General features: G+C 51.7%; 1 protein-coding gene across 4 annotated transcripts in view; it reads right to left on the bottom strand.

Annotated features, from left to right (window-relative positions):
* The window catches only part of DUSP22 (dual specificity phosphatase 22), a 47,573-nt gene extending 35,681 nt beyond the window's left edge, over positions 1 to 11,892 (bottom strand). For 2 of the 4 annotated variants that reach the window (XM_055570437.1, XM_055570435.1), the window contains exons 1-2: positions 10,955 to 11,087; positions 450 to 483 (exon numbers count right to left, since the gene is read on the bottom strand). In XM_055570437.1, coding sequence (XP_055426412.1) covers positions 450 to 483; positions 10,955 to 10,975 — 55 coding nt within the window. In that variant the 5' untranslated portion in view covers positions 10,976 to 11,087. Of the gene's footprint in view, positions 1 to 449; positions 484 to 10,954; positions 11,088 to 11,753 lie in introns of those variants that run through there. The other 2 variants (XM_055570434.1, XM_055570436.1) reach the window with 2 other exon arrangements.
* Between the last annotated feature and the right edge of the window lie 473 nt (positions 11,893 to 12,365).

Raw genomic sequence — 12,365 nt, 5'->3', positions numbered from 1 at the left:
TCACCACTGGCACAAGACACCCGTGTCCATCCACAGATGAAGGATAAACACAGGGTGGCTCATCCACACACGATTATTCAGTCTTAACAAGGAAGGAAGTGACGACACCAGCTAGAGCAACGAAAGATGACGTCAAGCTCCGTGACGTAAGCCCGTCACAAGAGGACGAAGGCCACGTGAGCTGCTCACACGAGGCCCCTGGAGCAGTCAGACTCGGAGACAAACAGCAGGAGGGTGGCTTCCAAGGGCTGGGGTGCAGGACAGGAAGTAGTGTCCAGTGGGGACAGAGACTCAGCTGGAAATGGAAGCGTGCTGGGCACGCGTGGTGGTGACGGCTGCACCATGGCAAGACTGTGCTGAATGCGCTGAATGCCGCTTGAAAAAGGTTAGACGGCGTATTTAGTAGTTTTTTGCATATTCTACCACAATAATGAAAGAAGAGAACTCACCTTTGAAGTTGCCAATATACAGGCCAGGCAGGATCTATGGGGAGACACAGACCAGACAGAAGTGTTACAGGTTTCAGTCTGATGGCATTCGTCACAGAGGCTGGGCCCTCCCGAGGCCTATGCCCACCACACCTACCTCCCAGCAGCTTCTCAGACAGACCAAAAGGTCTCCTTGTCTCCAGGCCTCATAGTGTTCACCACATTCTGAGTCCAGCCCCAAACCAGAGTCTCCACAGCCCCTCCTCCCGTCCTGCCTCCTGTCCCCCAGCCCCTCTGCTCCGGGCTCCAGCACCCGTCCACCACCATCTGAGGACTCGCACCTGCTGTCCCTCCCCTCCTGCTCCCCATCCTTTGGGCCTCAGCTCCAACTCACAACCTGGGGAGGCCTGACCTGAGCCCCACCCCCGTGTCTAGGGGGCTCCTGCTTCAGTGTCCCCATCCTCTGTGCTCCCCTCACATGAGGCTGTCATGGGCATCACCAGGTGGAGGGCAGTCCCCTCTGCTGGGCTGCAGACCCAGCGCACAGCCCAGGGCTTGGCCCATGATGGCCATTCAGTAGAGAGTTGCTAAATGAGTGAGTGAACTGTCTAAACATGCAAGTTAAGAAGAACACACATTTACTCCAAAACATCTATTTCTTCTAAGGTTCTCAAGCCAGAATCAGATTTCTGGAAAGCCCCAGGCTTGACACAGAGATTCAGCAGATCTGAGATGAGAATGGGTGACTGCAGGTCACAGGTACCCCCCACCTTGCAGAATACGAAGCCAGCCTCCGCCCTGCAATACTCTGTATGGAAACTCTGAAATCCAAATGCAGACACCCCCCGGGAAGCTACACTGCCGATGTGATTTCCAAGAGTGCACAGCACACTGGCCGTGGTGACGCTTCACTGCAAGCCCCATGCCCTGGCGACACCCCCGTCAGCCACCACCAAACACTCCTCTTGGCCTGTCTGCTTCGCACTCCCTCTTCTCTCCACTCTCAGTAAGAAAGCTGAGAGCAAGGGCAGTAATGTTCATCAGCTGTGTGGATTCTTTCGAGCACTTTCCTGACACCCAGCTGCTGCTAAAAAGTGACTGTGGGGACCTACTAGGACACAGGCTCAGCGTCTGTGCTGGGAACCGTGGGACTAATTGACCAAGATGGGACACTCATGAGAGTGAAAAGAGATTCTGTTAATAATCACTCCAGGACAAGAGGCAAAACCCAGAACGGACGTGGGCACCGGGCCTTGTGGTCACTCTGGCTGACTCAACAAGCTGGGAGCCAAAACTGGCTTGGAAAGCACCCCAGGGGACTGAGGGCCTGGGTCTGTTGCCGCCTGAAGTCACAGACTGAGGCAGGCAGGATTCTCCCTGGAACCAGGAAATACAAAACTGTGTCTCAGAGGAAACCCCGGCATCCATTGCCAAGGAGATAAAGCACTCAACAGGTCTCTCCTGAAACAGTTTGTGGAATTCTCCTGGGAGCAAGGGTGGAACAGTTAGTTCACAATTCCTGTTCTAAAATGGAAGAACAATGCAAGCTCATCCAGGAGACAGCTCAAACTGCGTTCCCTGGCAGCTCTTGCCTGTGCGGGGCTTTGTCATTTCCATCTCCATTCCCCCAGGGCCTGTCCTGTCTTTATGAGACATTCGAGGGCAAAACCAGCACAGTTCTTTTCACTGATGGGGACAAAGACAGCCTCCCGGACCAAGCGTTGCTCAGGCTCCTTTGAGTCTCCACTGCAGGCCCGGTCCTTGGCCACACTTAGCAAAGAATCCTGCTAAGCCAGCTGTCAAGCATCCACCTGCTCTTAGTATCAGCCAAGCTCCTCTTCCTCCACCCCCCGGCATCTAACCAAGTTCCGTCAGTGATCTTCCATCCACTCATCTGCCCGTTATACTGGGAGTGGAACCCCATCTCTCACTTGTAACGTCTTTAATAAAAATCTTCATTGTCATTTTTAATGTGTTGAAATTATTTTTCTTTCATAATATTGACCATGAAAGTCTCCCAATTCACACAGCTGACAGTTACGACAGACCACACCATAGTCGCAGAGCAGGTCTGCCTGCCCGGAGAAGGCGATGGCACCCCACTCCAGTGCTCTTGCCTGGAAAATCCCAGGGACGGAGGAGCCTGGTGGGCTGCAGTCCATGGGGTCGCTAAGAGTCGGACACGACTGAGCGACTTCACTTTCACTTTTCACTTTCATGCATTGGAGAAGGACATGGCAACCCACTCCAGTGTTCTTGCCTGGAGAATCCCAGGGACGGGGGAGCCTGGTGGGCCGCCGTCTCTGGGGTCGCACAGAGTCGGACACGACTGAAGCGGCTTAGCAGCAGCAGCAGCAGCAGCAGCAGGTCTGCCTGCCCAGAGTAGCAGAATGGGCTCCAGTGGACGGATGGTTTACTGAGCTCCGGTCACACATGGACACCCTCTGGGCACTGGGAATGCAGTGTGACCAAGAGAGACTCGGCCCTGCCAATGTCCTACTTCCCTTGTTGAGCCCCTCGCCCAGGAAGGAGGAGGCACCGTGGCCACTCTGGGGTCCCCAAGAGCCTTTGGGGGCCCCTGATGTCCCAGAGGAGTGGGCCGGGAGACAGGAGGATGGGCAGGGGAACGGTGGAGATGGCCAGCCCTGCAAGAGGTGGGTCTCTCCTGGGAGCGGGCGTGGAGGAGGTGACACAGAGGGTGCAGAGATGGGCAGCCCTGCAGGTGTCCAGGGCTCTAGGTCAAATGCCACTGAGATGCTGGGTGTGTGGGGCTGTTAGAAGGAAGTATTTGTATTTACTGTATCTCAGAAACATCCAAATGAGTATGAAGGAACACCTTCCTTGGTGCTCACCCTGGCGGGGTGCTGGGGTCTGGAGGTCAGGAAGGACACGTTTCCATATAGTGCACACACATTACTTCCATTTAGTTTCTTCAGAAATTAAGTGGGCTATTTGGGGAAAAGATTCTATGACCCATTTTTCCTTCTCTTCTTTGTATTTCTACTATCTTCTCTACTAAACAAAACCAAATACGTTTCATATTATCTTTAAATACAAGAAACAGGGGTGTGTGAATAGCTCACCTCTGGGCTCTGCTACCCTCGAGCCACGACTCTACAGTTCCTAACGAACCCCTTGGAGCTCTCCTCCCAAAGCTCAGCCCCTTGTACTCCACTACCCCCAGCCCCATCGCAGCCCTTGGCCCTTGGCTATGGGGCCAAGGACCCCAGTCTGGAACCTCATAGGCTGCAGAAGTAGCCACTGAACTTATCTATTTCATCAAATTAACCTTTGAAAGTCACATTCTCGTTGGGTCCTCTTCTAGATCAAAATGTTCAATAGCAAACCCTTTCCAAAGAAAACGGAGGCCAGACGGAAACTTTCACCGTGGTCTCCTGCCCCTGAAGGACCCCAATTCTCTTCAGTCTCCACCAAGCCAGACAGCCCAGACTCCCCGACCAGTTCCACCCTGGAATATCGCCTGCTCTGCTCCCAGTATTCTCACTAGAGAGGGCAGAGACCCTCACTGCTTGGGGCCCTTCATCCCATGGGTCTGCTCAAGAGTTACAAACCCTGCAACTGACAGCTGTTAACCGGTTTCCAAGACTTGGAAGCCCCCACTTGGAGCCTAGTAGGCAGCACCAGCCCCCAGCCCATTGGCTCTCTGCTACAGCGGCAGCAGGCCTCCACGGCTGCTCCAGGCTGGAGCCGAGACAGCACAGCACCCACCAGCACCCTGCCTGGTGGCGGGGGCCCAGGGCTGGCAGAACCCGCAGAGCCCACTGGCAGTGGCAGCAGCGGCAGCACCTTGGGGCAGCTGCAGAGACGCTCTCCCCAGGTCAGTCCTAGAATCTGCTCCTGGCAGAGTTGCCTGAATCTGGTTCTCTAGCCCTCCTGGCCTTCTGCCCTGTTTCAGCTCAAGCAGATGCATTTGGATTCTATTGCTTACAACTAGGCATCCTGATGTAGGCCTTTCAACCCAGAAAAATGCACAAATGTAAATAAACTGCACAAATCTTCAAGCAAGTCACAGGGCAGCAAAGCCCTGCCCACCTGGGAAAGCAGCCCCACGGGCGCTGCAGGGACCACCAGGAGAGTCCGCTCTCCTCTGGGCATCACTCCCGCCTTGGTCAGCACTGGCTTCCACGCCTCCCTGGAATCCCAACCAGTCTGCTCCTCTGGAAGCCGTGGTGCAGGCCTTTGTCCAGGTCCCATCTGACCCACTGACACAACTTCTTAGAGATCCCCTACCTCTGGCTTTGTCCCCCAAAGGGCTCCTGAACCTGCCTTCAAGGTGCCAAGTTGACCGTATAACTCCAGATTAAACTCTTCCCAGGGCTCCAAATAGCTCTGGGAAATTAGATACCTCAACAAGAGCTGTCCTTCAGGGATGGAGGTTTCGATGCCTTTAGCCTCCGCCCCACAGCCCGAGGTGATGAGGCAGAGACACAAGTCAGGCTCCCCAGCTCCAGCACCTAGGTGTCATGGGAAACATCTCCATCTTCAAACACTGTCAACTGTATATTTTTAAAAACCTTAAATATTGTGATAAATGACTATGACCCCTATACGCTGCCTGCATCATATCTGTGAATACGTTTTCTCTAACCTGAGTGGTTGCTGCATGATCGGCAGGTCACTACTCAGGTAAACGTCTCTTCAATGAATGAATGAACAACACGAGCCAGGTGGGATGGGCCAGGCAAAGAAGAGAGAGATGGAAAACCACTGTGGGTGAGGCCTGAGAGATCCTGCTTTGCCCCTTTCTGCTCTGGGAAGGTCGGCGCCCAGACCCAAACGACGGCAAGGACAAGAGGTCTGCCCTCACCAACATCAGGGAGGCAACTCACTCGAAACCATGCAAGCTGCACATTTATATGCATTTAAATATTTTAATTGTAAAAAGAGGACAGAGTTGTGTGAGTAAACTTTCAACTCCATTTTCCAGATGAGGAGAATAAATTACAGTTTCAAGGGCTAGAAATAGAAAGCAAACTGCATGCTAAGTTGCTCAGCTGTGTCTGACTCTTTGCGACCCCACAGACTGTAGCCTGCCAGTCTCCTCTGTCCATGGGGATTCTCCAGGCAAGAATACTGGAGTTGGTTCCCATGCCCTCCTCCAGGGGATCTTCCCAACCCATGGATCAAACCCAGGTCTCCTGCATCGCAGGCAGATTCTTCACCATGTGAGCCAACTGCTCAATCCCAATTTCTGTAGTTTCTTCCATCAGTTCAGTTCAGTTCAGTCGCTCAGTCGTGTCCGACTCTTTGCAACCCCATGAATCGCAGCACGCCAGGCCTCCCTGTCCATCACCAACTCCCGGAGTTCACCCAGACTCACGTCCACTGAGTCAGTGATGCCATCCAGCCATCTCATCCTCTGTCGTCCCCTTCTCCTCTTGCCCCCAATCCCTCCCAGCATCAGTGTCTTTTCCAATGAGTCAACTCTTCGCATGAGGTGGCCAAAGTACTGGAGTTTCAGCTTTAGCATCATTCCTTCCAAAGAAATTCCAGGGCTGATCTCCTTCAGAATGAACTGGTTGGATCTCCTTGCAGTCCAAGGGACTCTCAAGAGTCTTCTCCAACACCACAGGTCAAAAGCATCAATTCTTCGGCGCTCAGCCTTCTTCACAGTCCTTCTTCACAGTCCAACGCTCACGTCCATACATGACCACAGGAAAAACCATAGCCTTGACTAGACGAACCTTTGTTGGCAAAGTAATGTCTCTGCTTCTGAATATGCTATCTAGGTTGGTCATAACTTTCCTTTCAAGGAGTAAGTGTCTTTTAATTTTATGGCTGCAGTCACCATCTGCAGTGATTTTGGAGCCCAAAAAAAATAAAGTCTGACACTGTTTCCACTGTTTCCCCATCTATTTCCCATGATAGAGTTATAAAACAAGATCTAGGAAAGCTGGAGAACTGGCCATTGACAGGGAGAGAAACTACATTTTTGTTTTCAAGGAGAATAAAAAGCCCATAAATATTTAAATGTCTACATCAGTCAGCCTCAACTCAAACTTAAAACTCTAAATATTTGACTGGTAGATTTCCCCAGTATAACTGCTGCTGGTAATCCCTAAGGACAAAGAAAGAGAAAATGAAATGAAACAATGTTCCAGCAGGCTCAGGCTCCTCCTGGCTCATGGAGGGTGAAGTGGCTGATCGGAGACATCACCGAGAGTTGGGGCTCAAGCCAGAATTGAGAACACAGGGGGAGTGAAGTCATCACCCCATGGCGAGAAGTAAGGACAGATCAAAGAAAGTCTGTATGTGCCATGTGAGAATGTCCTAGGCTCTAAAGGAGTAAGTCCTTTCCCTCTGCTGAGGGTGTTGACACCCCATCGTCTACCTGGATGGCTGCTTGTCACTCAGATCTCATTTGAGATGACTGCTCTAGGAAATGGCAACCCACTCCAGTATTCCTGCCTGGGAAATCCCATGGGCAGAGGAATCTGGTGGGTTACAGTCCATGGGGTCACAAAGAGTAAGACACGACTGAGCGACTAAAACAACAACAATAATCTGTACTTTACAGTTTGCAAAAAATGTCTTCTAGTATATTCTCATCTGTTTCTCCAAGAATCTGGGTAGTAATTGGGGGAGGCAACATTGTACTCATTTTAAAACAAATAAGGAGACTAGCTAAGCAAACCACCATCCCTATGAATCAAGGGCAATAAAGAAACTGCTGCTTAGGAACACTGAGGGACTCGCTCAAGAACACACCCACGCAACAGCAGAGTGGTAGACACCCCAAATGAGGCTTTCTGACAGCTATGTCCCTTTCACAACAGTGCACTTCTCATAGCAAGGCAATGCACTCAGGGAAGGATCTACCTCCCACTACCAAGAGCAAGTCTCCCGTGAAAGACTAGGGTAGCCTCACTTCTACCAGGTAGGCTGCTTTCCGGGAAAACAGGGCAGTGAGGAAGAAAGAGGTCCCTGAACAGCACTGATGAACTGAGCCAAACCTGGTGCTCACAAGCTGCCCCAGGATGGCAATGCTCCAGCCCACTGTTAGGTCATTGGTTCTGGCTGACAAGATAAAAATGTGCACATTTCTTAAGTATGATGCTTAGCCAGAGAGATCTGACTGTTGTTTTTAATCAGTTATTATTGTACTTAAGACTAATAAGATGAGAATGAGGACTTTTCTTTACAGGTCCTTCCCCAAAAGATGTTGTGGTCAGACCCTGGAGAAAGCTTGGACTCAACTAGGAATTTTCAAAGACTGCACAGAAACACATTTGCTTGCAGCAACCTGTTGAGTTTAACCTGATCCTACTTGAGGCAATTGCCAGACTGGCCTTTAGCAGCATAGCTAGGCAATCGGTATGAAGAAAAGAGCCAGGCCACCGGGCCTTGAGTCCAGGCTCTGCCACTCACCCAGTGAGTGACTCTGGCCTGGGCACCTGTAAATGCCTAGGGATGGAATGGCGGTCTGGGGTTCAATGAGTTACCCTATGTGGTGAAGTTCAAAACAGGCCTTGGCACACACCTTGGCCAGTCTTGGTTGCCTAACCTTCCCCTCTCCTCTTTATCCATATCAAACATGAAGGAAGACAGGAGATGGATTTTTCCTATTTTACAACTAATTTGGGACTCTGGGGAGCTCTTTTCAGGTTATTTTCCAGCGTCTTTAGAAATCACTTGGATTAAACTGGCGTTCTAGTTTAAAGTAAAGACTTCTATCATCAAAATCAGTGGCAGCTGGGTTCAAAACCAGTTCCGCCACTTCCTAGCTTTAAGACCTTAGTCATGCCACTTAATCTGAGTGTCCATTTCCCAATCTGCACAAACAGTCAGATAAGGCATACTGACCTCCTAGGGCTACAGTGATAAACCGCAGGCACATCATATGAGACTCAAAAAAAAAGTCAACAAATGGTGTACTCTTTTCTTTGTCTCCTCATCATCTTTAATTGCCCAGAATGCAAACACCTCTTCCCCTGCCCCTCTAGAGCTGTGTAGAATGCTATGTACACCTAGCTGACATGGGCACAATATTCTGCCACGTAGGAGACTGGCACGTGTTGATGAGAAGACCCTCCACAGGGACATGGATCACAAATAAAAACTGCTGTATTCAAAACAGTGAGAACAGAATCTGCATTGCTTGGTTCATAAGTTCTCCTTGGCCAAGGATGACCGATTTTTGTGAGATGGGAAATAAATCTTGTGCCAGGCACCTCAGGACCCACACACACATCGCAAATTAAGTTTTCAGTTCCAAGGGCATTGTGTTTTTAACCTACAAATGTTCTTAGAAAGGCATTTCTATGGCTAGCACCTTATACTACTTCCACTAGATCGGCAAATCAACCACTCCTTTTCTTACAGAAGAAATGAAGCCTAGTTCCAAGTCACACAATAACACATGAACAAATTCTAGTTAAGGTTTTTAATTTCTGGCTTCCAGCAATCTACTTTGCCACTAAACAATCTTGCAACTTTGAGCAGTTCTTCAGATCTCAGCTTAAACATCTTTACTCCACATGATCCTTGGCCTGCACCGAACGCTGCTTCCAGGCTGTGCTCATCACACCTATTTCTGACTCTCTGTCCTCCGGGGTCTCCACTCCTCTTGACCGTGTGCTTGTTCTCTCTCTCAGATCACACGCACACGCACACGCACACGCACACGCACACGCACACACGCTGTCATGCAATACAGCAGCCATTAGCCACAGTGACTCTGAGTACTTAAAACATGGCTAATCCCAAATGAGATGTCATTTAAGTATCAAATATACACCAGACTTTAAAGACTTAGTACAAAAAATACATATACAAACAGTGATTTTTATCTATTAGTTAAATGTTGAAATGACAATATTCACAATATATTTCAGTTAAATAAAATATATTATTAAAATTATTTTTACTTTTTTAATGTGGCTACTGGAAAATTCTAAATTACACATATAGCTCACATTATATTTCTATTGGGCAACTGCTGGTCTCTACTGAAGGTTTCATAAAAGACCTGTCTGTGTCATTTACCACTGCACCCCTCCTTGGTCCCCACAACCAGCACCTAATAGTAAGCACACAATAAAAACTCACTAATTTAATGGTGTCTCCAAATCTCTACCCATGTTTCCCCATCTCTACCTTGGAGATACTGGTTCTACTTACAATACAAGATGATTATGATAATAACATTAATAAGAAACATACTGCTTTCTTTGAAAGGTAAAAATCATGTATGAAAAAGACAGCTTTGGCTAAAAATCTGAAAATAATTTTGAACACTTAGGCAATGATTTGTATCCCTAAGTATGTTCTTTCAGTTTTAATAGAAAAATACTACAAATTAAATGCTGAAAAAGGTGGACAGTGAACACCTCAAGTGGAGAAAACTAGGAAAAACACCAAAATAAACCTGAGGCATAATCACAACTAATGGGAAGGCAAACAGAGCCCACTGCCTCTCGGAAGACCCTTCAAGGTTCTGCTTTCACTAAAAAAAAAAAAAGTTCACGGTGCCGTGCTAATGGAGACATAATCCAAGTATTTATCCAAGAAACAGTCTCTTTCCAAACTTGTTTACTGTCACCCGCCTTCCCCCCAAAAAGCCCTCGCAAGGAATATGACCCTGGTTAACAAAAACCTCTGGTATGCGGGCCTAATCCGCACACTCGACCTTTTATAAACTGAGTCTCAAAGACATGGTGAACGTGGCAGGTAAGCAGTTAGGCAGGCACACAGGACACTCCCTGCAGCGCCTTCACTGCCTGCCTCGGCCGCGGACACTGAAGGAACCCTGGGGCCTACGAGTCGGCCGTGGACCCACCCAGCAGGACAGCTGAACCTGCACGGACCCTGGGTGAGTGTGGTGCGCGGGGAGGAGAAGAGGACAGAGTCCACCCTCTGGTCCAGGACCGCTTCAAAGACCCGAGAACAGACAGTTTTCGATGAGGGCTTTTTTAAAAAAGTTCTGTATTCTTTTCTTTAAGCCGGCAGCACCAGATCATAAAATCCTTCGCTGCGTTTGCCCCAGGCAGCTGGAGTCCGATCCCCTCCCCCGCAGGAGAGGCATAGCAGGGAGGGGTCTGGGCAGGGAGAGGCGGGGAGCAGCCGCACGACCGCGATAAAGCAGCTTCGAATCTGTGCCCCACACCCGGGCAGTTACAAGCACCCCAGGATTTAGGCTTCTATCAACTTTTCTGTCCGTAAGAAAAAGTTATCCGTACACGGTAAAAAATCTGGGAAGACATTACGGAGGAAGAGACACTTATCTCCTGTTTAGTAATGACGTGGGCGGTGATGCTTCAAGAGCTGAGTTGGGGGTGAAGCGGGGGGTGGGGAGGGGGTGGGGGGAGAAGGGAGAAACCACAGCCCTCCCCGCTCAGCCCGGCGCGCAGGCCGAGCGCCGCCCGCCCGGAAGCGCGGCCCGGCCTCGCGGCGCTGGCACGCGGCCCCCGCCCTCTGGGCCCGGGCGCTCAGGGCGCCCCTCGCCGCAAAAGCCCCGCGCAGGGAGGCTGGGGTTGGGGGCAGAGGGAGGAGCGGGGGCACGTTACCTTGTTCATCCCATTCCCCATGGCGGCCGCGCAGTCTGGCGCCCGGGGCGCGGCGGCAGGCGCAGTCAGGGCATGTGGGGCGGGCGAGGAGGAGCGCGCTCCCGCGGACCAACGGCGGGGCCCGCGGCCGCCCGGCCGGTCCGACCGCTCCGCTCCTGCCTGCTCTCCGCCCCCGGACTTCCCGGCCGCCAGGCAGAGGCGCCAGCGCCCCTGTGGGAAGGGGTTCGCGACGTCCCCCCCCCCCCCCCACCGCCCCCCAGTGAGCTGGGCGCCTGCCACGCCGGACCCCCGGACTTGTGGACACGACTCCTTGGAGGCTGGGCCAGGGCAAATGGATTTGTCTCCTGGGGACGGCGGGGGGCGGGGACAGGGACAAGATTCTTGGGGTCGGAGGCCTCCGGAATTACGGCTCCTCGGCGGCCGGGCCAGGAGACTGGGGACTGGGGCTCCTCGGAGGCCCGGGCCAGGGCGCACGCGCGCCCCAGCCGCAGCTGCCGTGCGCGTTCTGAGTCTGGGCGGGGCCGGTGGTCACGCAGGCGCGCCCCTACCCGGTGGGGACAGTCACGGAGGCTCCCCTGGGATCACGGTCACCAAAACTCCCGCAGGCCTTTCCCCGGGGAGACTGGGGGCCTGTTACCAGCAGTCACCGCCCTGCCTTGACTGCCTGGGTGAATCAGGTGCTAATCAGAGCCTTGGTCTTGGCAGCTCCCCTGTCTGGGTTTTCTGAGTGCGCCCGATTTAGGCCGGGTGGGGGGATTCCTACGGCCCTGCCCCACCCACGAAGACCGAGAAGGCTCACCCGGTGGCGAAAGGTGGGCTCGGTGACTCATCTCTGGGATGACCTCACCTCCCGACCCCAGCAGAGCAGATGTCCGGATTTGAGACCTCATACCGTGACTTTGGACGGCTAGTGCGTTCCCTTCTTCAGATTATAAACTGGCTCGAGTAGGTGCATGGGTGTGTTGGTTCAGGTGCTTCTGGAAAGCCCCTGCCCTTGCTCAGCACATGGTCATGTCCGCACCGTGTTTCTGCCCGGAGTGGAGTACTCTCTAACACAATTGTGTAAGTATTCTGCACGCCTGCTAAACTCCTGACTTCTTCCCTGCAGACAAAACCCTTGAATCAGGGTTTCATCTTGCTTTTTTATATCCTCAGCAATGCCCTGCACCTAGTGGACGCTTGATACTTGTTAAATGGACAGATGCATCACTCTGGTATGGCTGAGCTCACCCGGATGACCTCATTTCATCTGCTCCTCCTTCCTCCCAGAGTCACAGCCACACAGACTTTCTGTGTTTCTTTGAACCTGCCACCCTTGGTCTCATGATCACTTGACCTTGTCCTTGAGCCTTTGCATGGGCTGTGCTCTCTAACCAGCTGTCTCACTGTGTCACTGGCTCTTCTCTTCGAG

Source organism: Bubalus kerabau, chromosome 3, assembly GCF_029407905.1.
Source record: "Bubalus kerabau isolate K-KA32 ecotype Philippines breed swamp buffalo chromosome 3, PCC_UOA_SB_1v2, whole genome shotgun sequence".
NCBI lineage: Eukaryota > Metazoa > Chordata > Mammalia > Artiodactyla > Bovidae > Bubalus > Bubalus kerabau.
The sequence above is the reverse complement of the archived record's forward strand: the minus strand, read 5'-3'. Positions and strand labels throughout refer to the sequence as shown.